Source organism: Geotrypetes seraphini, chromosome 1, assembly GCF_902459505.1.
Source record: "Geotrypetes seraphini chromosome 1, aGeoSer1.1, whole genome shotgun sequence".
Taxonomy (NCBI): domain Eukaryota; kingdom Metazoa; phylum Chordata; class Amphibia; order Gymnophiona; family Dermophiidae; genus Geotrypetes; species Geotrypetes seraphini.
This window is the reverse complement of record NC_047084.1, coordinates 492926573-492951499: the sequence shown is the minus strand read 5'-3', so window position 1 is coordinate 492951499 and position 24927 is coordinate 492926573. Positions and strand designations below refer to the sequence as shown.

The 24927-nt window shown below is 42.8% G+C and overlaps 1 protein-coding gene across 9 annotated transcripts in view; it reads left to right on the top strand.

Moving 5' to 3' along the window:
• Positions 1-24927, top strand: part of PRUNE2 (prune homolog 2 with BCH domain) — a 447750-nt gene that overhangs the window by 412964 nt on the left and 9859 nt on the right. For 2 of the 9 annotated variants that reach the window (XM_033927022.1, XM_033926958.1), the window contains 4 exons: positions 3042-3077; positions 7857-7895; positions 14567-14575; positions 17004-17051. The exons of 1 other annotated variant lie outside the window; for it this stretch is intronic. In XM_033927022.1, the coding sequence (XP_033782913.1) occupies positions 3042-3077; positions 7857-7895; positions 14567-14575; positions 17004-17051 (132 nt within the window). The remainder of the gene's footprint in view (positions 1-3041; positions 3078-7856; positions 7896-14566; positions 14576-17003; positions 17052-24927) is intronic. 6 more of the 9 variants (XM_033926974.1, XM_033926980.1, XM_033926966.1 and 3 more) reach the window with 6 other exon arrangements.

Sequence of the window (24927 nt, the reverse complement as noted above, 5' to 3'; positions counted from 1 at the left end):
TTTAGCTGTAGTTTTGTTCGGCTAGAACGGACATGCAGGCTCCGCCTACAAGGCGCGTGGCGTGCCGGTGATACGGTATCAAAATGCAGCCCAGAAGAAAATGACAGATTATTTTGCTTTCCAGTACAGTATGACATAATGCTTTAGAACATCTTTTAGTGTTCTGGTTTTGCAATCATTTCATAGAAACATAGAAACATAGAAAGATGACGGCAGAAAAGGGCTACAGCCCATCAAGTCTGCCCACTCTACTGACCCACCCCATTAAGTCTGAGTGCTGATGACTTAGTTCCTTAGCTCGACCCTCGTAGGGATCCCACTGGATGTCCCATTTATTCTTAAAGTCGAGCACGCTGGTGGCCTTGATCACCTGCACCGGAAGTTTGTTCCAGTGATCCACCACCCTTTCTGTGAAGAAGTACTTCCTGGTGTCACCATTAAATTTCCCTCCTCTGAGTTTGAGCGGGTGCCCCCTTGTGACCGAGGGTCCTTTGGGAAAGAAGATGTTGTCTTCCACCTCGACACGTCCTGTGATGTATTTAAATGTCTCAATCATGTCACCCCTTTCCCTGCGCTCCTCTAGAGTATAGAGCTGCAATTTGCCCAGTCTTTCTTCTTATGAGAGACCCTTGAGTCCGGAGACCATTCTAGTGGCCATGCGCTGGACCGACTCGGCTCGAAGCACATCTTTACGGTAATGTGGCCTCCAGAATTGCACACAGTACTCCAGATGAGGTCTCACCATGTTTCTGTAAAGTGGCATTATGACTTCAGGCTTGCGGCTGACGAAGCTTCTCTTGATACATCCCATCATTTGCCTTGCCTTGGATGAGGCCTTCTCTACTTGTTTGGCAGCCTTCATGTCTGCATTGATGATTACTCCCAAGTCCCGTTCTTCTGAAGTCCTAGCTAGTGCTTCTCCATTCAAGGTGTATGTTCTGCATGGATTTCTGCTGCCGAGATGCATGACCTTACACTTCTTAGCGTTGAAGCCCAGCTGCCATGTTGAGGACCAGTTTTCCAACATGATCAGATCCTGCGTCATACTACCCTTGAGACTGCTTTCACTTACTATATTACACAGTTTGGCGGCGTCGGCGAACAGTGCTACTTTACCCTGAAGCCCCCAGGTCAAGTCCCTTATGAATATGTTGAAAAGAGATGGTCCCAGGACTGATCCTTGCGGCACTCCGCTAGTCACCTCCGATGTCTCAGAGAGGGTGCCGTTGACCACCACCCTCTGAAGTCTTCCACTCAGCCAATCATTGACCCATGCAGTTAGTTTCTCACCTAACCCCATCGATTTCATCTTGTTTAATAGTCTACGGTGCGGGACACTGTCAAAAGCTTTACTGAAATCCAAGTACACCACGTCCAGAGACTCTCCCGAGTCTAACTTTCCTGTCACCCAGTCAAAGAAGCTGATAAGATTGGATTGGCATGACCTGCCCCTAGTGAATCCATGTTGACAGGGGTCCCTCAGATTTCCCTCATCCAATATCGTGTCCAATTTACCTTTAAGTAAAGTTTCCATGAGTTTACACACTATTGATGTGAGACTTACTGGTCTGTAATTTGCAGCCTCTGCTCTGCAACCCTTTTTGGCCATACCAATGTTTTGCTGAGTTTTGTTATTGATGTTGCTGATATGTTTGTGCAGTGACTGTTGTTCATCGACTGTACGTTGTTTCAAATTGACCTAAATAAAGTTTTTTAAAAATGCAACTTTGGATATAACAGACTCTGGTATAACATACTGTTTTTCCAGGTCCCTTGAAGTCTGTTAAAATGAGATTAAACTGTATTAAAATTGTAGAAACAATGCAGATTTTATTTTTAGGCCTGTAGAGGGCATCAGCTGACACTAGAATCCCAGTTTATGCTGTTCTGCTGTGTGCACTCTTGATTAGCCCCCCCTCTTCTATTAAACTGCGCTAGCAGTTTTTAGTGTAGAGAGCCGTGCTGAATGGCCCGTGCTGCTCCCAATGCTCATAGGAACTCTATGAGCATCGGGAGCAGCGCGGGCCATTCAGCACGGCTCCCCGCGCTAGAAAACTGCTAGCGCAGTTTAATAGAAGAGGCCCTAAGAATATCAAATATTGGAGAGGGTAAAAGACAAAAAAACAATAAAGTTGAAAGCTACAAAAAAAATAAGATTTGTATTTTGAAATGCTTTTTTTTTTTTTTAATGTTCCTAAGTAGAAGTGGAAGGCTTCAATAATAGTTTGCCACAGATAAAACACAAGAGTTTGAAAAATGCACCAATTCCACAGCTTTTGGTTAAGCATTAGAAGGGGTGTATTTGCCTCCTCTTCCTCTGCCTTTTTAAGTTTCCACAACTTCTCTAAATAGGAAACTTTAGGTCAATTTTATAACATTTGATGGAAAGAACTCCTTTTTAATGTAACTATAGCAGAGGTTCTCAACCCAGTCCCTAGGACTTGCCAAGCCAGTTGGATTTCCAAGGTATTCCTAAAGAATATGCATGAGATGGATATAGTCCGAGTGCCTGGATAGATTTTCCAAAAACCAGCAGTTTGTCCGGGTTTTGGAAAGCTCTGGCCGCATCTGGAAGGCCTCTCTGCACATGCGCGGATGATGTCACATGCATCCGTGCATGTTCGGAGGCCCTTGGACGTGGCCCGGAGGTCAGGAATTACAAGACAAAGTTTTCTGGAGGCGGGGATAGAGGCGGAATGAAGCATGGCTGGAGGCAGAACAGGGCGAGGCAGGGGCAGAACGGGGTGTGGCCATGCGTCCAGGATTTTTCGACGCACAATAAGGTAACCCTAATATAATGGAGGCATTATATGCAAATTTATCTCATGTATAGTAAATTCATTGTGGTTTTCTTGAAAATCAGATTGGATTGGTGTGTCCTGAGGGCTGAGTTGAAAAACCCTGAACTAAAGGTAAATTGTGTGTATATACAAAAATACTGCAGTATGTTTCCTTTTATCTGTATTCTGCTTTGTATCTTTTTTTCTTCTGTTTATAAATGTCATTTCCTCACTACACTTCAATCCCTTTTCTCTTGTAAGGTATGATGAAGAGAGATGTTTTACCAGACGGGTGAGGTAAATTTTGTGACTCCTAGGGAGTCACCATCCTTTTGTGGTGACCTCAACAGTAGCAGTGAAAGGAGCGGCATTTTATATTCTTTTCGCTAATGCAAGGCCTTTGCCCTCCTTTTCATTACCGTTGAGATCAATGTCCACCACTGCGATTAAAATCTACTAAACCAGAGATGCTTCTGACTTGGCCTAAACTGCAGCTGAGCATGTTAAAAGTGCCTGACTGCATAAATTCGCTTTGCGCAGCACACCTCAGATCCCCTGCTACACGATGGCTATCCTCATGACCGTGAAAAGGAGGTAGTCGCTATGGGAGTCTTTAAGTGAAGGTCATGTTTGCTGATGACTGTTTCTGTGAGAATGAAGTATTAAAACATAGTTCATAGTTTATTTAAGATTTGATTACTCGCCTATCCTGAATTCTAGGTGAAAATACAATAATAATAATTTTTAAAAAGGGGGAATACAAAATTAGGACAGAGACATATACAAATGAACTACAAAGACAAAAAAAAGACAGTTAACAGAAAGGAAGGAGGAGGAACTACTATAAAGTCTAGGAAAAATGACATTGATGGAAAGAACAATAGGAATAGGGAGAGGAATGTTATACTGCTGTAGCTCTTTGGCTAGAAATCAGAAAATAGGGAGAGAGATGGAAGAGCGAACAAAAGGATGGTTAGTGTTCAGAAGCGATTTTAAAAAGGGAAACTTGAATGTTCCTTTGAATTTCTCTAAATTAGTTTCCGCTCTTATGTGTATAGGCAAGGAGTTCCAAATCGAGACCCCCCAGCGGCAAAGTATAGTGAGCTTGTCAAGGGAAATAATACGCCTGTGAAGACTAATCAGTGAATAAGAATCACCGATTTTGGAGCTCTGCCATAACAGGGGCTCTGTGGGGGGTTTGTTGCCTCTATAACCTGTAGTGAATAGGTCTCGTGCGAGGTTAGCACCGAGAAAGGACAGCTGCGAGCTGGAGACAGGCCAGGGCACTGTGGAGGTCATTTTAGAAGCATTTAGATAAGTAAAGGGGTCCTTTCATTAAGGTGCGCTAACCAATTTAGCACGCACTAAATACTAAGACACCAATTTAGCACGCACTAAATACTAAGACACCCATTTATACAGTGATACCTTGGAATCCAAAAGCCCCAGTACTCGAACAACTTGGAATCCAAATGCCCTGCACATTGTCTGTGTGTTTGTGCCCCAGAATCTGAATGCCGCTTTGGAATATTTATTAACATTTTACCTTAAAATCCAGTGTATTTATTGTTAAAATTTGAGTTTGTGGAACCCAAGAATGGATTAATCTAGTTTCTATTATTTTCAATGGGAAAAATTGTCTTGGAACTCCAACGCTTTGGAACTCGAACGGGGTTCTGGAACGGATTAAGTTCAGGTTCCACTGTATTCTTAGCACACCTTAATAAAAGGACCCCTAAGTTATCAATATTGGCTACTGTTATGATGGGCTATTTTTCTGTTAACCTGAGGTATAATTAGTAACTAGGTCTCATTGCATAAGGTGGGAGCTATGGCTTAAAAGCAAGAGTTGGTGATAAAATAACACATCTTAGCTGTAGCCCACCTTGATAGCTTCTTCCTTACGTAGTTAGATGGCATACTAATTACAGGTAGCAATTTTTAAAAGTTGCTATTTGCACAAGTACACGAGAATACGTGTCTGTTTTAAAGAATTTCCCCATTGGATTCTGCATCCTCCTTGAGGTATATGCAAGTGCCAGCTACCAGTTTATACCTGAAATCTAAATAAAGGGGTAGGTGCTCTAGAGAAGCGTTTCTCAACTCGGTCCTGACGTACCCCCTTGCCAGTCAGGTTTTCAGGATATCCACAATGAATATGCATGAAAAATATTTGCATGTAATGGAGGCAGTGTATGCAAATCAATGTGGATATCCTGAAAAACTGACTGGCAAGGGGGTACGTCAGGACCGAGTTGAGAAATGCTGGTTTAGAGTACCAAGGATGGGGCAGTGGTGATGGTCGACCCAGGTGCAGCCACAGGGGTACACAGAACAGTTGCAGGGACACGGTTCGCATGCACACAGCCATTGGCTTTGCCAGTCCCTGCCCCCTCTAATGTCAATTTCCTATTCCTGGGTAGGGGTACCATCAGAGCTGACGGCCACATGCATGTAGACTGCTACCCTGTGCACCTTCCATCCCATCTCCCCACTGCCTGCAAGAAGGGAATGTTCTTCTCCAGTTGCTGCCAAGCCAGATATGCCACTGGGTAGATGCAAAACTAAATTAACCCCCCTGTATCATATTATCATCTTCCCATCTCCTTTATCTCCCAACATCAACAATAAGACCTAGTTAAATTTCCAGCATCAACTTTAAAACACCCTTCCCCCCCAAAAAAAAAAAAAAAAATACCCACAAAACCCAACAATAATCTCTCCTGGTTGCTAGTGGGTAACAAAAGTAGTCTACAGATGCTCCTTTATCATCAACACCCAGGTTTAAAATAACACTTCTGGGATTGGGGGGAGTTTATTATTGAAATTTAAAGGATGCTTAGGGTTAACAAAGCTGCATTGTTGATGTCAAGGGCTTCTGTAGTCCTCTTTATAATACCGGGGGAGTTTGGGAGGTCTTACTGTTCATGATGGGGGAGCTTTAGAGGGACTGGGGTGATCATGTACCATGTACAAGAAGGACAAAGTGTGAAGATACATCCATGGGGATCAAGGAGTGGATAATTTTATCAAAATTGTAGTCCTTGTGAGAGAGATACGATGTGAATTAGTGCCCACTATCTTCATTATTGCCGTGTTCCTGGCTTCATCAATGCTTTTACATAGGGACACTATTTTGTTCACTCTCAGCACGCATTGGTTAGCAGTTTTCTAAACACTGATAATGGCGGGCAGAATAGCCCTGGATATTCAATGCTGAGCCATGTCTGGACCCCAGGTTGAATATCCTAGTGGATGTAGACTGCACTGGTCCCTGAAGATTTTGTGGGTCCCAGCCAATATTAGCCAGGGCCTGAAATAAAGGGTAAGTCCTGGCCAATTCCACCTCCCTCCATAGGCACCCTGAGGCCTATTTTAAAGGTCTCTGGTGATCTAGGGGATCATATGGGCAAGAGTGATGCCCACTTGCTCCTGCCTTGTGCAGCTGCATCATCAAAAGGGCTGCTGCAACCTCTCAGGGCACCCTCATGGTGCTACCAAAGTACAGCCTTTACACTGTCCTAACCTTAGTCACTTGCTTAATCTGTTAGTGGACTGAATATGGCCGCTAACTAGTTACATCCAGGTTCTAATGGTGATATTCAGCAGCACTATCCAGTTAAGTGCAGCTGAATATCAGGGCTTAGGTGGCCACAGATGATTTTACCAGGCAGAAGCCTCTCCTACCTGTTTAAGTAACTTTGAATATTAGACTCCTCCTATATTCAGCCGGTGGCAGTCAGTGTTTTCTTAAATGCTGATTGTTGCCAGGACGTCTAAGTCCAGTTCGGACTTGGGGCACTAGACGCCCAAAGCCAGCAGTGGTAAAATGTCCATTCTCAAACAATATGTCTAGTTTTTTATTTTTTTCAAAAATCGTCTATCTGGACGTCCAGACCATTGATCGTCCAGACCACCCATACGTCTAAATTAATACCACATTTTTGACCAAAAATTTGTCTAAGTCCAAAATGCCCAGAACAAGACCATTTGGATGTAGGAGGGGCCAGCATTGTGATGCACTGGCTACCCAGACATGGCAACAGAGCAGTGGGGCATCTTACAGGGCAATGCTATGAACTTCACAAAAAGGTTGCCACATAAATATTTCACCAGAACTCCCATATATACCTGTCTACAACCACAATATCCCTTATGCTGCAGGTGGTCCCTATATGGCAGTAGCGTAGGGTTTTGGTTTTTTTTCTTGAGCTCACATTTTCCACCATGAATGTAAAAGTTAGAGTGGCTTATGGGCCTGGATCCTCTTCTCTATGGTTCACTAGCCTACCCCCAGGCTACTTACGACACCTGTATGCAGCTCTAGTAGGCTTTCCTATAACAGGTGCTGATGTTCTGGAGACAGGTATGTTCATTTTTATTCTGATATTTGTGGCAGTGTGAGGGGGGTTAGAGATCACTGGGGGGAGTGTGTAGGGGTCTTTATGTTGTCTCTGCAGTAGTTATCTGGTCACTTTGGATACCTTTTTGGCACTTATACCTGCGTTTATATTGTCTAACTCACAATGTATAAGTTTCGTCCAGGAAGTCTTATGAAACATTTGATTATTTCTGCAGGACAACTAAGTCTAGGTCGGCCCACATCCTGCCCAAACCACTCCTCCAGATCCACCCCTTTTAGCTCTGGGTGCACAGCGGCATTCAGAGGCCTAAAAAGTCCCTGGATACGTCCAGAAAGTCAGTTTGATTATCGGCACTTGGATGACCTGTCTATTAGGTCGTCCAAGTGCCGACTTGGGCAGATTTTTAGACGTGTTTAAGTTACAATTATGAGCCCCATAGTCAGTAATATTTGTCATGAATGTGCACAATTTTGTGGAGAAAAAAAATTGGCAGGAGGGATGTAGGGAGATGGGCCATTGTCATTCCACAACCTGACCCTTCTCTCTTTTCCTGTGTATTTCCACCAAGAATCACTGCCCAGAATCAATGGCTCAGGCACAAGTCCCAAAACTTGCCTTGCTTTGCTTTGCTCTGCTCTACATTTTTATGCAATGCCTGCTTCTGTTTGTTTTGTTTTTCCTCTTCTGCATCGCTAATTTAAAACCTGTGCAGACTGGATGAAGAACTGAGGGAAGCCTCCGAAGCAGCTAAGTAAGACACCCTGTTTGGCAAGCTATGAGCGTTGCATGCCTATTTTGATTTGGGGAACAGAGGAAAAGAGCTTGCTTAATGCATACTGTTGCTCGTTCTCCTAAAACTATGGATTTGGAAACTTGTCACTTCCTCTTGTGCAATCCAACTGTATTGTAGGCTTAGTTTCAGCCCAACCTGGGTGATTTCCAGAGCAGCTCTGAGACAATCAGAAATGACTCTAGCACCGGGAAAAGTTGCACCCAAGCTCACAAGTGGATTGTACACAGTGGGTAGAGCAAATCACAGGGGACTTTTTAGAACACACAGAAGACTGAAAAACTTGCTATACTTCCTGGGCTAAAATATATATATATTTTTTTTTTTAAATTTATTTATGCAAATTTTACAATTACTAATATCAAATGATACCAAAGAAAAAGGATTATTTCACAAAGTTTAGCAATAATTATACATATAATACAAAAATTCCTTTTCAAGCCCACAAAGTTGGAGAGCCAAACCTTAATACCAACTAACACAAGATATAAAGAAAACTAAGAATTGGTTCCTGATTCATCGAATCCTAACCATTCCATTTTTGGGGGACTTTGACATTCCTCCAATTTCTCAGAGATGAAACATTAAAGCAACAAACCTCATTTCTTTTCTCGAGACATTAAAAATTGTTGCAATTGAATGGGGTCCCAAAATACATATTGAATGTCTTGTAATTGAACAAGACATTTACAAGGAAATTTTAAATAAAATGGGCTAAAATATTGATCAAAGTGGTTTTCAATCTAAAATCAAAATTCAATGAGAAAAGAACGACAATAACAATAGGACAGAACATATTCATTCTAGACAGTTCATAGCAATAAAATATAGCAGCATAGGAGGGAGAGGAAGGGATTGTAGACCGAATTGAAAAACATCATTGCTGGGATTTGTCATAAGCAAAGTTTTAGATCATAGGGTTACCAGACATCTGGGAAAACCCAGTCTTGCCCTCTTTTTAGAGGACTGTCTGGGCTCCCGAGTGGACTTTTTAAAACCTGGCATTTGTCCAGGTTTTGGAAAACCCCCAATGAGCTCCTGGCGCATCTGGAGGGTATCTGAGCTTGAGCGGATGACATCACACACATCCGCGCATGCTTCAGGTCCTCCAGACGAGGCTGGATCTCGTCTAGAAGAAGAGAGGAGGCTTTATGGGGGCAGGGCTATGGGTGGGACTGGGATAGAATGGGGTGGGGCTGGAGGCGGGATGGGGCGGAACCATGTGCCCAAGGTTTCCCGGAGAAAAATGTGGTAACCCTACACCTAGTGAGTCTCTGTCCGTAATCTCCTGGTAGTCTTTTCGTTTTCTTCCTTTCGTTTTTTTTTTCAGATTTATAATAGCAAGGCAACTGCTGAGCTGGTATTGCCTTTTTCAGCAGTAAGGACTGCATTTAGTTAGTTAAGTATTAATTCATTTGTTATACTGACATATAGTCAGAAGACATCAAGGTAGTTTACAATCTAGTAGTTCAGCAGACAAAATCTGACAGAAAGATAGAAAACAAAACAGCATTAAGCACAGAAGGAGGGATACTGAGCTAGATGGACCACTGGTCTGACCTAGTATGGCTCTTATGTTCTTAAGGAAGAACATAAAAAATTTCACCATTAAAAAAAAAAAAAAAAAAAAAAAAATCCATAAATGAAAATACCACTATTGTCTCACTGTATCAAACAGTGCACTCTCTCTGTTTTCCCAAAAACACACCTTTTTTGCCCCTCTACCCCATCCCCCAGCACATTCCTCATTAAAAGAAACTACCAGGGGAGAAACAAGATGGCTGCGCTGCAGAGAGGACGCTGAGTTGTGCTCTCCTGCGGACTTAAGCTTCCTGCCCGATTTCGGGTTAGATTTTGCTGGCGACATGCCAAAAAGACGAGGCAGAGCGGCTGCTTCAGCCCAGCAGCCAGGATTAGCCTCAACGAGACAGGAGGAAATAACCCGCTTCCTGACATCTTCGCCTCAAGGCGTACCAGCTGAGCCGAATTGGAGAGAGATTTCGGCTCTCGGGAGCGAAGTCTCGCTTAGCCCCGCGGGACCTCCACCCCCTCTGCAGCCGCGAGACTGGGGAATAGTGGCGGCTCCACAGGGACGGATGGCGTTACCCATGGAGCTGGAGGGCTTGCCTAATCCTTAAGTCCCTACGGCAGGAACAACTTCTCCAGAGGAGGTGGCTGAGATTTCAGCGAGTGAAGGACATACCTCCTTAGTCCTTCCTTTGGTAAGACCTGCTGAAATCACTTTAGAGTCTATTTGGACTCTTTTTATAAATTATGTGCAGGAACCTCACCACTGGTGACTGTTCAAGAACAGAGATTGGATAAACTCCAGGAGGAATTGAAGGATCAGGAAGGAAAAGTTCAAAATTTGGATCAGAGAACTCAAAGTTTACAAGCCTCTTAGTCTGTTATATTGCAGGATAGATTATTGTTCTCCAGGAAAATGGAAAACTTTGAAAATTATATGAAAATGTTGAATCTTAGAATTCTTAATTTTCCTAAAGTGCTAACAATATCTCCCAAAGATATATTCTATAAGTTCTTAAAAGAAATATTTAAATATCCTGAGACCGGACTACCTCCTTTACATAGGATATATTACTTGCCAGTATCAAAACAGAAAACTTCAGTTCCAGAAGTTTCTTCTGAATTTCCTAATCCTCTGAACTTAACAGAAGTCCTTGAAACTTCAGTGGATGAAGTAACCTGTCGTTCTACTCTCATGGTGACATTTGTCTTTCAACAAGACAAAGAGGCACTTCTTAGACTGTTCTTCAGGCTGAAAGAAATGACCTTTCTGGATAGTAAGTTTCCAGCATGTTTCCAGACGTCTCAAAAGCAACTCACGGAAAAGGTTCCTTGAATTGAAACAGTTTGTAATACAATTGGGGGCAAAATACCAATTGAGATATCCTTGCAAATGTAAGATCCTTTAGGATCAGCATTCATATATATTTTTTGAGCCCTCTCAATTACAATTTTTCCTTGAAGGAAAGAGAATAACAATTTCCAATACTTCTGAAGGGAATTTAGGACACCCCTAAAGTAAAAGTAAGAAGATGTAATTCTACAATTATTATTATGGTTTTTGTTATTATTTTTTAAAATTAATCTCTCAGATATGTGAATTGTTTCTCCTCTAGAATGTGGACTTATTTAGAGTGAATTTCATTAATTATGTAATGGATATTATATCCAGGAATATTATTCCCTTTAAAATTGTAGAAGTTCTCTCTTTATTTCTTATATATGTTATCTATATATAATGATAAAAAAAAGAAACTACCATTGAGTAGGGAACAAGAAAGTACAATGTTGAACCTGTTAACTGGACCCAGATGCAAACTTACAGCTGAGTATGGAAGGAGAAAAGCCCCAATGAATTTCACTCGCAGCAGGATTGCAGAGGCGGCACTGACAGATAGAAACATGATGGCAGATAAAGGCCAAATGGCCCATCTAGTCTGCCCATCCGCAGTAACCATTATCTCTTTCTTTCTCCGAAAGATTCCACTTGCCTATCCCAGGCCCTTTTGAATTCAGACACAGTCCCTGTCTCCACCACCTCTTCTGGGAGACTGTTCCATGCATCTAACACCCTTTCTGTAAAAAGTATTTCCTCAGATTACTCCGAAGCCTATAACCTCTTAACTTCATCCTATGCCCTCTCACTGCATAGTTTCCTTTCAAATTAAAGAGACTCAATTTATGCGTATTTACATTTGTAGGTATTTAAACATCTCTATCATATCTCCCCTCTCCCGCCTTTCCTCCAAAGTATACAGACTGAGATTTTAAGTCTGTCCCCATACACCTTATCACAAAGACCACACACCATTTTAGTAGCCTTCCTCTGGACCAACTCCATCCTTTTTATATCTATTTGAAGGTGCGGCCTCCAGAATTGTACACAATATTCTAAATGAGGTCTCACCAAAGTCTTATACAGGGGCATCAATACCTCCTTTTTCCTACTAGCCATACCTCTCCCTTTGCAACCTAGCATCCTTCTAGCTTTCGCCGTCACCTTTTCAACTTGTTTGGCCACCTTAAGATCATCACGTACAATCACCCCCAAGTCCCGCTCTTCTGTCGTGCACATAAGCTCTTTACTCCCTAATCTGTACTGTTCTCTCGGGTTTATGGAGCCCAAATGCACGACCTTGCATTTCTTAGCATTCATTTTAGCTGCCAAATTTCAGACCATTCTTCAGGCTTTGCCAGGTCTTTCTTCATGTTATTCACACCATCTGGTGTGTCTACTCTATTGAAAATTTTTGTATAATCTGCAAAGAAGCAAATCATACCCGACAACCCTTCAGCAATAATGTGTATAAAAATGTTAAAAACAACAGACCCAAAAACAGAACCTTGAGGCACACCACTGGTAACATCCCTTTCCTCAGAGCGATCTCCATTGATCACTACCTTCTGTCGCCCTCCACTCAGCCAGTTCTTGACCCAGCCCATCACTTTGGGACCCATCCCGAGGGCACTCAGTTTATTTATTAGACGTCTGTGTGGAGCACTATCAAAGGCTTTGCTAAAATCTAAATATGCCACGTCTAGTGCACATCCTCTATCCAATTCTCTGGTCACCCAGTCAAAGAAATTGATCAGATTTGTCTGACAAGACCTACCACTAGTGAATCCATGTTGCCTCCGGTCCTGTAATCCAGAAATTTGACCATTCTCTGTTTTAAAAGTGTTTCCATTAATTTGTTTACCACAGAAGTCAGACTTACCGACCTGTAATTCCCTACTTCTTTCCTTACTTCTACTTTTGTGGAGAGGGACCACATCCACCCTTCGCCAGTCCTCCGGTACCACTCCTGACTCTAGAGACTCGTTGAAAAGGTCTGTCAGCGGAGCTACCAGAACTTCCCTAAATTCCTTTAGCTCCCTAGGATGTACACTATACGGCCCCATTGCTTTGTCTACCTTTATTTTAGCTAACTCCTCACGAACACAACCCTCTAAAAATCGATCAGGGTCTATTACTTCTCCATCCCTATTCACTTTTGTCTTCTGCAGTCCCGCTGCCGGCGCTTCAGCCATGAACACAGAACAGAAATATCTGTTAAGCAATTCGGCCTTTCCTTTATCAGCTTCTACATATTCCTCCCCTTCACGTTTGAGTCTCACAGTGCCACTTTTACGCTGCAAATTTACACTTTTACATGCGAATTATAGTTAGGCATCACTAGGCATCCATGATTAGTGCGCCTAATAGCACCTAACATAGGCACCGTGGGCACAGGCCCTGTCTGCATGGTTCATAGACAGTGGCGCGCAAGACGCCAGCGCGCTGACAATCCAGCGCCGACAATTCGGCGCAAGACAGAAGCGCGTGGGGGAAAAAGTAATTTTTAAAGAGTTCCGACGGGGGGCTTGGGGTGGCAACCCCCCCTCCCCCACTTTATTGGTTAGTATTCGCGCTGCTGTTGGAGGGGGGCTCGGGGGGTTGGAAACCTCCATTATAGCGAAAACTAAACTTTTTCTTATTTTTTTCGGGAAAAGTTCCATTTTCTCTATAATGTGGGGGGTTTTACCCCACACACACACACCCCCCCCGCAACGGCAGCGTGAACACTAACCAATAAAGTGGGGGGTTGCCACCCCAAACCCCCCGTCAGACCACTAAAAATTACTTTTTCCCCCGCGCGTTTCTGTCTTGCGCCGAATTGTCGGCGCACTGGTGTCTGGCGCGCGATTATCCCGTCACCGTCTGTATAGCTAAGGGGTTTAAGTTAGGATTTTTTTTTCCACATGCCTAAATTAAATGGCTGCATATTATGGCTATATGTATAGGCAGTTTTAGAAGTTCTATGCACAATTTATATGTGCCTATACCATAATTTACAGGTGTTTCTTGGACATACAAAGAAAGTCTAATTTTAGAAAGCTAGAACTTACCCATGTAAATTTGTAATACATGCATATGGCAACAGGGGTATCAAGGTAGGGGTGGACTGACAATGGTCTTGGCTAGGGTTACCAGATGTCCAGATTTATCCAGACATATCTTTTTTAAAGAGGACTTTCCGGGCGTCTAGACGGCTTTTCAAAACCCAGCACCTTGTCCGGGTTTTGAAAAGCTGTTACATTCAGGGCCGAGTCCGGGAGTGCATCGCGGTGATGTCACGCACATGCGTATGACGTCGCCACGTTGCATCTGCACATGCGCAGATGCACTCCAGATTCGGCCTGAAGAGACGAGGTTTGCATGGAGCTGGGGTTGGGGGGGAACGGGGCAGGGTTGGGGGGGGGGCGAATGGGGCGGGGACAGGCAGAACTTGGCAGGGCGGATTGAGGTTTGGCCATTTCTATAGTGCAACTGGACATGTGCAGCACCATACACAAGCAAGTAAACTCTGTGGAGCAGGGACTGTCTCTAATATCTTTATGTATCGTGCTCATTTTAGTTATCAATTCCCTATGTGCCTTCTACACGCCTTTCATAATTTTATATACTTTTATTTTACCTCCCTTCAGTCACTTTTGCCTTACTAAAGAGTCCTAATTGACCACGCTTTGTAAGTTCCCTATACAAAATGAAATTGTCTTTTCTATTGTCAAATAATTTCCATTTTTCTTTTCTGTTTTTGTTTTCCTCATTCACTTGTATGGAGTTGGGGCACGTAAGTGGTTTTAAGTATATTTATAGGAAGTAGTGAATGAAAGCAGTTTTATTTCTTACATTGACTCCCTTGAGCATACTTCGTACATTTCCTCAACCTAAATATAGATGTGACATCTGGAGAGGGATCACAGAGCTGGAGGGAAGATTGGGCTGTTGATAGGGGAGGGTAGGAGAAGAATGGATTTGGACGGGAAGGGATATGGAGAGTGTTGTCACTGGGGTGAGGATCAGGGCCCTGTGCTGTCATGTCATGCATTATGTCTGGGTGCCAAGGAAAGGATCGGGATCATGGGCTGTCAATTCAGGATGCCAGGGGGAGGATCATGCCTGTGAGGGTACAGTGCACACCCACCTTCTTTGATAGCTACGCTTACTACTTCTTTTTGAGGTGGCATTAAGTAGAACTGCACTATCGGTATTCGTGATAACTGGCACACAGTAATGGCCTGTGAACTATCTCCCAAAAGCAGCCCTCAAACACATACAGCTAGTATGGGATTTACCATGTGGTTGATAGTAGCATGAATCCAGAATCTGGGTGTGAAATGGATAGATAGGTGGAGGAGTGACTGGCTATGACAGACACTCCTCCATCTATCCATCTCACACCCAGATCCTAGATCCATGCTACTGTCAACCTAGGATTATCAGCAGTCCGGATTTCCCTGGATGGCTTTTCAAAATCTGGCACTTTGTTCAAGTTTTGAAAAGATTTCCATCTAACAGCGACGTCAGGACGGCATCTGTGTATACACAGATGCAACAGGATGACATCCCATGCATGCGTGGGGTGTCATCGCGTCACACCAGCGCATGCACAGATGCCTTCCCGACAAGCGACCAGGTTGAGGTGGAACAGCTGGGGCTGGGGATGGAATGGGGCGTGACGTGAGTGGAATGGGGCGGGCCTGGGGGCAGGGCCATGGGTCCGGATTTTCGTTCCTGAAAATCTATTAACCCTATGTCAACCACATGGTAAACCCCACATTAGCTGTTTAATAAAGCTTAATAAAAAGGCTCTTAGTTACTAATAACTGAGGTTAACAGAAAAATGACACGTTAACAGCATAAATTCTTCTTCCAACATCCGAGTCTCACTACTCCTCTCCGTTTGATTTAGCTCGATTCTTATTCATAGACATTTATATATATTTATATATTTAGAGAAAAAGGCCTCATAAATACCTCCTCCGCCGTTGATAATAGGTTTTATCTGGCGGGGACTACTGTGTAGTGTATTCCTCACTGGCCTTAGTTCCTCACTGTTTATATATATATATATAATTTATTTTTTAATTTTTTAACCATTCTTCTTTCGGTATCAAAAATATAAATACTTTAATGCATTTTAAATGATAAATTTTGAACTTAGCTTAAATTCATCTCCAATCGGATGTGGTTCCAATCGGATGTGGTTCCAACATGTTTCGCAATGGACTTGCTTTTTCAAGCATCCCCCTAAAAAATGATTCAAAAACATTTTAACCTTTATGAATTAAATAGATGGTAATAAAGCTCCTACCCCAAGATAAATGGTAACTTGAAGCTAAATCCCATAACTATAAGTAATCCTGCTTACCAGTGCCGCTATTGTCATCCGACTCTCCCTTAAGTTCTCGAGTAAGATGATGGCAACTTTTTTTTCACCCCCTTATAACATACTCATGAATCAGCTGATACTCCTGCCATTCCCGTGGGCAGAGCTACATCAACGTGGCCCATTCCACCTCCGCGTATAACCCTCTCAGTGCTACCGTACCAAGATGTTCTCTAAAATTCAAGCCACAAAAACACAAGTGTAGTGGAATTCAGCAATAAAATAATACAAAACTCTTCCACCTTGAAATGTGCTAGGTACACACTCACATTAATGTAAATATAGAATGTACATAATAAGCACAGGCTTCTTCAAAAACTTGAGAGGAGGAAAAAGCCTCAGAACCCAACCCTTGCTACCCAAAGATATGGCTAAAGGTGTGAAGGGTAGCAAACCTCACTGGCATAAAAAACCTCCTCCGTTTGTGAAAAAGCTCTATGCAGTGCAATATATAACAACAAGATTGAAACAAATTACTTAGGGTCAGCACACCAATGGTGGGCAGTGTTTCACAATTCAAGCTGACTCAGGGTGTAAAAGTTGCCGATTGATCCTGTCTGTGGGAGCACAAAAAAACCACGTCTCCTTGCACTCCTTGCAATAGCCCGTGTTGATAACTTTCCCCTTTAAAGTACAATCATAAAAACTGTAGTTTACTGTGGTTTGAATATTATATAGACTTGCTTCGATGTACTGGAATATGTTGATATGTCTGGATCATAATTCAGGGAAGATGAACCTCACTTTCACTTGTCTTAACCCAGTAATAAAGGAAAAGTAATCTCTCTACATAAGGTATTTATTTCTACCTGTCTTTCCTTACACCCAGAACTCGCTGCCGTTCAAATGAGCCAGAAATGACCTTCATGGAATCAGAGTAAGAATTTGTAATTTTTCAAATAATTATACATTTTAAATCCATCCTTTCTACTCTATTATTCTGATATAATTTATTCCCTGGGATTACAGTGTCACATATGTTATTCTTCTTCCATCAGAGAGTGGAGAGCATGGGATTAACCCCAATACAGCTTTGACAAAATAAGAGCCCCTTGTCGGGTTTTTGTTGTTGTTTTGAGTGTATCTATAAAGGTCAACTTGAATTGAAGAAAACAAGAAAATTTGTTCAAACAAATACAGTTGCATAAACAAGAGAACAAATCAGCATCAAGTTTGATTGAATCACCAGACCACAAATACCCGAGACACTACTTAAATGGTCTTTCGTGTCTTTACTGGGGTAGTGGAGTTCATCATTGGTCTTGGTAAAGTGACATGTGCTCTAAATTAATTCTGTAAACTTGATTTAATAGCATACAATAAATATAAAGTGCTTTTAGTGCTAAAGAAAGGAAGGCACTTATCTCTTGTGCCCGACGGCTGCCCAACCGTTTCACACTCGGTTTCATCAGGGGCTATGTATGCACCACAATAACTCAAAGAAGAGCGAAAACCACCAGCACCCGCACAGCACTTTATATTTATTGTATGTTATTAAATCAAGTGTACAGAATTAATTTAGAGCACACGTCACTTTACCAAGACCAATGATGAACTCCACTACCCCAGTAAAGACACGAAAGACCATTTAAGTATTTGAGGTCTGGTGATTCAATCAAACTTGATGTTGATTTGTTCTCTTGTATCTCTAAAGGCCCACAATGACTAAGGGCTCCTTATACTAAGCTGCGCTAGTGGTTTTAGCGCGCGCTGCATTGCCGCCTGCACTAGACACTAATGCCACCATTGAGCTGGCGTTAGTTTTTGGCGCATAGCGCTGGGTTAGCATGCATGGCAATGTAGCGTGCCTTAGTAAAAGGAGCCCTAAGTTTATTCTGCCAAATTTCAGCTATAACTTTGAAGATGAATTGGGAGATGTATGAAAATGTCATCGGGTGCATAAGAGAAGATTTGTGAACATTGAAGAGACCTTGTATTGATTCACTTATTGCTGAGCAGCCATAAACTAATTTTTGTTTCATGGAGTTATTGTATTCTTATGCTGTTGTGGTTTTTTTTCTTCCACATTATTGTGATTGTTTTAGATTTCTATATGACATTTTTTAAAGGGACTAGGGCAGGGGTGTCAAAGTTCCTCCTCGAGGGCCGCAATCCAGTCGGGTTTTCAGGATTTCCCCAATCAATATGCATGAGATCTATTTGCATGCACTGGTTTCATTGTATGCTCATAGATCTCATGCATATTGGGGAAATCCTAAAAACCCAACTGGATTGCAGCCCTCGAGGAGGGACTTTGACAACCCTGGACTAGGGGATCAATAATTAATTTGCTGTAGTTCCTTGGTTCGGACTGGTTTCCAATTGAGGATGTTTAACACTTTCTCTATTTGAACTTAGACACTCAGGCCCTGATTCTCCAAAGTGCATCCCGATTTTAGGCGTCCTACAGCTGTCTAATCAGGATGCACGTTTTAAAAAAAAAAAATGCTCCCCAGGCAAGCCTGAAGGCACCTCCGGGAGCCTAGGGAGACCCGCAAGATGCCTAAGCTCATCTAAGGGCCTTAGGTGGGCCTTAGGCTGAACCTAGGCGGCCCTACGCGTCTCCCTAGTAGAGGAGAAGCTTAAAATGTAGGCCAGCAAAATGCTGGCCTACATTGTAAGTAGACGCGGCCGCTATACTTATCGCGGCAAGGGATCTCTCTGCCGCTATAAGTATAGCGGGCCGCGGCCCCCTGACCAGGAGGGTGCCCAAACCCTCTGCCCGAAGACGCACCCCCCCCGACACTACTGATTGCCCCCCGACACTACTGACGGCCCCCCCCGACATTACCGATCCCCCCCCCCCGACAATATCGATAGCTGGCAGGAGGGTGCCCAATCCCTCCTGCCCGAAGACGCACCCCCCTCCCCGGCGCTAACAACCCCCAAACCTCCACTCCACCAAACCTGTTCTTAGATGGGTCTTGCACGTCTTGAGCCAGCAGGCACGCCTCGTCGAAATGAAGCGGGCCCGCCCCTTCCCAGCCCATCCCGCCGAAGCCTAAGGCCTGATTGGCCAATCAGACCTTAGACTTAGTGGGGATGGGCGGACCCGCTATGCCTAAGGCCTGATTGGTCCAGGCTTCTAGAGCCTGGGCCAATCAGGCCTTAGGCTTCGGCGGGATGGGCCGGGAAGGGGCGGGCCCGCTTCATTTCAACGAGGCGTGCCTGCCGGCTCAAGACAAGCAAGACCGATCTAAGAACCTGTTTGGTGGAGTGGAGGTTTGGGGGTTGTTAGCGCCGGGGAGGGGGGTGCATCTTCGGGCAGGAGGGATTGGGCACCCTCCTGCCAGTTATCGATATTGTCGGGGGGAGGGGGGAGATCGGTAATGTCGGGGGGGCGGTCGGTAGTGTCGGGGGCGGTCGATAGTGTGTGGGGGGGTGCGTCTTCGGGCAGAGGGTTTGGGCACCCTCCTGGTCAGGGGGCCGCGGCCCGCTATACTTATAGCGGCAGAGAGATCCCTTGCCGCGATAAGTGTAGCGGGCCGTGTCTAATCTAACCCATTTCTCTAACCCGCATCTGTAACATGGACGCCGGTTACAGAATCGGGGTTTAGTTTAGGCCGATTCTGAATAAGATGCCTCTCCCGGGCGTCCTATTCAGAATCAGGGCCTAGGTGTCTTGCGGGCCTCGCCTTCAATATAGGCGGCCTGCCTGGGAAGCATTTTTTTTAAAAAACGTGCATCCTGATTGGCTGATTAGACAGCTGTAGGACGCCTACAGCTGCCTAAAATCGGGACGCACTTTTAGAGAATCAGGGCCTCAGGGCTCCTTTTACTAAGGTACGCTAGCGTTTTTAGCGCGTGCGCAAACTACGCACTAAAAAAATACTAACACAAGCTCTTTGGAGGCGTTAGCGTTTAGCACACATGGCATTGTAGCGCGCACCTTAGTAAAAGGAGCCCTCAGTATTAACCCCCTAATTCTGTAATTATGCGTGCACTTATGTACACATTTGTGCGCATAGTTATAGAATAGTACCACTTATGTGTGTAGCTTAATTACTTAATTGTCCTTCAATTAGTACTTAAATGGTGCTATCAATAATTAGCCTTAACTACCATAAATTGGCACAATATGTCCGCATTCTATAAAGTACAATGCTGTGGTATATACGCAAATTATCGCTAGAGGGTTCCAAGCTAAGGGCCTCTTTTATTAAGCCTAATAGCATGGGCCGGAGTAGTAATGTATCGAAGCCTATAGGGATTGAATAGGCTTTGGTACATTTTCCATATGGTACTCGCTACCACGGTTTGATAAAAGATGCCCTAAAAGAGTCTAAGCAAAGATACCAATATCTCTGAGTTGCTTATATAATTATGTTTTTTATAGCTTGACCATCAGCTAACAGGCCCAGTTGCTAACTATAGTTTTATATGGCACTGGCACAATCCCCAGTCTTCATAAATCTTTTTATAACGTAATACCTTGACAGTTCAGAGCGGTTTACTTCAAAAATAGACTGCAGACAAACAGCAAAATTGCATCAAACATTCTGATAAATACATCGTCAAGAGTGTAAAATTAAACATTTACCAAATAGATAGGTCTTAACTGATCTTCTAAAGTTCTAATAGGAAAACACTTTTTACAGTGAGGTTACTCAGACTTTTGTTCCATTTGCCAGCTTGAAAGGATAAAGTTCTATCTAGAAATCCCTTATAAATACAACCCTTCAGAGTTGGGAAGGTAAACAGGTAAGTTCTATGTGTACAACCAATAGTGCCAGCTAGATCAAAGTGATTTAAGAGATAATTTGGAGCAGAACCTGTCAGCATTTTATAACATAAACAGGATCTCCACTGGCAACCAAGTGTAGCTTTTTATAAGAGGGTCTTACATGGTCTGATTTTTTTAAAGACAAAAATAAGGCGGACAACCGCATTCAGAGTAATGCTTAGTCTCTTAATAGGTTTTTTTTGTTTTTTTTGTAAGATCCCAGATATATAATGTTATAATAATCTAAGGTACTTAGGACCAGAGACTGGACTAGCAATCTGAAGGATGAGAAATCAAAGTAGCTTTTAATAGTGCGAAGTTTCCACAATGTGAAGAAATATTTTTTAACCTGAAAATCAGTTTGATCTTCAAAAGTTAGAGAGCGGTCCAAGATGTTGCCAAGTATTTTAATAGTGGCGTTTATTGAGCAATCCAATCCATTCAGTCTCAGAGAGAGGTCTCATTGATCTTTTCAGTTGGGCTTGCCAAAAATATCTTTGTTTTTTCAGGATTTAGTTTTCATTTTTCATTTCTAAAATTTGTTTATTGAGATTTTTGAAAAACAAGAGAACAGAAATAGAAAAGGAGATTGTACATCAAACGTGTTGCAAACAACAAAAAGGATGATACAGAGGAACAATAAGTATCCAAGGATAATCAATCTATACAAATATATATATGAAGCTATATAAAAGAGAAAAAACATCTAGCACACATGGAGACCTTAAGGACAGAACATAGTGCAAGAAAGACAACTATGTTAGTAATGAGGGGACTGTGAAGATCTGCAATGTGACATAATCAAGCTTGAGAAATGGGCATCGACATGGCAAATGAGGTTCAACGTAGATAAGTGTAAAGTAATGCATGTCGGTAACAAAAATACAGGATGTCCAGGGCAGTACTTGGAGAGACCTCCCAGGAAAAAGATTTGGGAGTTCTGATTAACAAGTCAATGAAGCCATCTGCACAATGTGCGGCGGTGGCAAAAAGGGCGAACAGAATGCTAGGAATGATTATGAAGGGGATCATGAACAGATCGGAGAGGGTTATCATGCTGCTGTACCGGGCCATGGTGTGCCCTCACCTGGAGTACTGCGTCCAGCACTGGTCGCCATACACAAAGGAGGACATGGTACTACTCGAAAGGGTCCAGAGAAGAGCGACTAAAATGGTTAAGGGTCTGGAGGAGTTGCCGTACAGTGAGAGATTGGAGAAACTGGGCCTCTTCTCCCTTGAAAAGAGGAGACTGAGAGGGGACTTGATCGAAACGTTCAAAATACTGAAGGGAATAGACTTAGTAGATAAAGACAAACTGTTCACCCTCTCCAAGGTAGGGAGAACGAGAGGGCACTCTCTAAAGTTGAAAGGGGATAAATTCCGTACAAATGTAAGGAAATTCTTCTTCACCCAGAGAGTGGTGGAAAACTGGAACGCTCTTCCAGAGTCTGTTATAGGGGAAAACACCCTCCAAGGTTTCAAGACAAAGTTGGACAAGTTCCTGCTAAACTGGAACGTACGCAGGTGAGGCTGGACTCATATAGAGCACTGATCTTTGACCTGAGGGCCGCCGCGTGAGCGGACTGCTGGGCAGGATGGATCACTGGTCTGACCCAGCAGCGGCAATTCTTATGTTCTTATGTTATGTTCTTATATGAGAGAAAATTAGACTAAGCCTTAATATAAAGCAGGCGAACCAGTTGGAATGCATTTTAAAAAATTAGGTATCAGAGGGTATGGCCTTAAGTGGGAACCAAATTTTATTAATTTTGTAACTTTTGTATGTAAGTGAGTTAGCTTTACATTCATAATTATGAATCATCAATACCGTTGCCCACCAAAAGGAGCTATTTAGCAACTGCGCAGATTTCCAGTGATAGAGAACCATTTGTAGTGCAAGAGCAATGAGAATATCAAATAATTTTGTTTTCTATTTGTCCAAGGCACCAGACAAAGTGAGAGAACGAAAAAGGATAAAGTCAAAAGAAATTGGGGAAATAAGGAACATATAATATTCCATACAGTTTTCCAGAATGGAAAGATGATAGGACATTCATATATCATATGTTGTTTAAGGTCCCCCGTTCAGTAATGATCCGCTGCATCCCGACTTCTTGATAAAGCCTATTGGCGAAACATGTCAGAGTAGACAGGTCCCTACCCAACATTCACTACATAAAGTTATAAAAGTTGCAAAAGCTAAGTACAAATTTTTGTAAAGAAGTTTTTAATCATTTGTAGAACTGCAACAGTACTTTATTAAAATGAAATGAAGGTTTATAAAAAAAGTCTTTAAAAAATGAAGAAAATATAAACAAAATAAAAATAAGTCTGATGAGGATGAACGTGCCAACAAACACCTCAGCCACGAATTGTTAGGCTGGTGGCAGGCAAACAATGAAGACATATATAAAAACTTGATAGATATTAAGTGTGTTGAAAGTTTATAGTTTTATCTTGTTTATAGAGATTTAACGTCATTGGCAACTGACAGAATAAATAGGCATCACTAATATACTATCTCAATTAGTAAACATGAAAGGTCACTTTGGGCAGCCACAAAACTTAGAGACTTGAAGAAAGCACAGATGTTTATTAGCAAACATATGCGACTCCTGAGCTCCAAGCTGGCTTCAGAAGTCCCGAAAACAGTAAGTTACAGAGATAGTTATACGTTCTTCTGGCTATACAACTGAATTCTAGAAAAAACTGTTCACATGTTACTTTTCTTAACAATCATTGGTGCTAAGCTCACACTAGCAGGTCATTAGCAGGTCACTTATCTAAGCCCTGCAGTCTTTCTGTTACATGTCGTTTATGCTGAGATAGCCATAAGAAGCTAGAATGCCCAAGCTAACACACCCAGTGTAGGCAGGCTAGAACATGAGATAAGTTAGGTCTGCAGCTAAACATAATTCAGCATTTTATTAAAGAGAAAACTTAGTTCAACACTTAGGAAAACCAGTCCCAGAATCGCTGCCTGCCTACATTTGAATGCCGTTCTCCCTCATTTGAATGCGCGGATCGGAGGATGATCGGGACAGAGGTTAGTGAATCGGAACAGAGGAAAATCGGGGTCGCAAAGGAGTCGCAAACCGATCGGTATGCGTAGTGAATTTAGCCCTTAGCACTCAAATGGTTCTCTTCTGTATTTAAGGTCAGAGCAAACATTACATTAGGGATTTCTATTCCGCCATTACATTGCAATTCAAGGCGGATTACAAAAGAATTATCCAAGATGTAGTACAACAAGAACTTACAAAAAAAAAAAAAAATTGGTCATTTTCAAAAAGAGTAAGAAATGGGTAAGGTTATTTGTTTGGGGTAGTTGGCTTTAGTGAGAGGTGGAGTTTAAGACTTGCGGTATTATTTCTTTTTTCAGAGTTTTCTTGAAGAGTATGGGCTTTATTTCTTTTCTAAAAGAGAGAATAATGTTCACCCCCCTCCTCCCCCCCCCCCAAACACCCCCCTTTTAAACTTAGCCATGGTAGAGGTTTCAACTGTGGCCTGGAGCACTAAATACTCCAGCGCTGCTCCAACATTCCAATGAATATCAGAGCTGCGTTGGAGCATTTAGCGCTCCCGGCCACAGGAGAAGAAGGAGATCCCCCCCCAACAACTCCCCAGGTCCTTCTTTCTCCCAAAAGCAGACCTCGCACACATACAGACACCACCATTCAAGTGACTGACACTCTTCTCCTTCCCTAAGTACTACCACTATTACTTATTATTTCTATAGTGCTGCTAGGCTTATGCAAGCACTGTACATTAGAACATTCAAGGCATGGTCCCTGCTTAGAAGAGCTTACAATCTAATAAGTAACTGATCATATACATGCACTTCCTCAGACTTACACAACCGCTTTCCCATTTTCTCCAAAAGAAAGGCTCACACACACACACATACACTGCTCAGCGGGAGTAACTGACAACCCCCACATGAAAACCTCACACATACACAGTAAAACCTTGGATTGCGAGTAACTTGGCGTGCGAGTGTTTTGCAAGATGAGCAAAGCATTTTATTAAA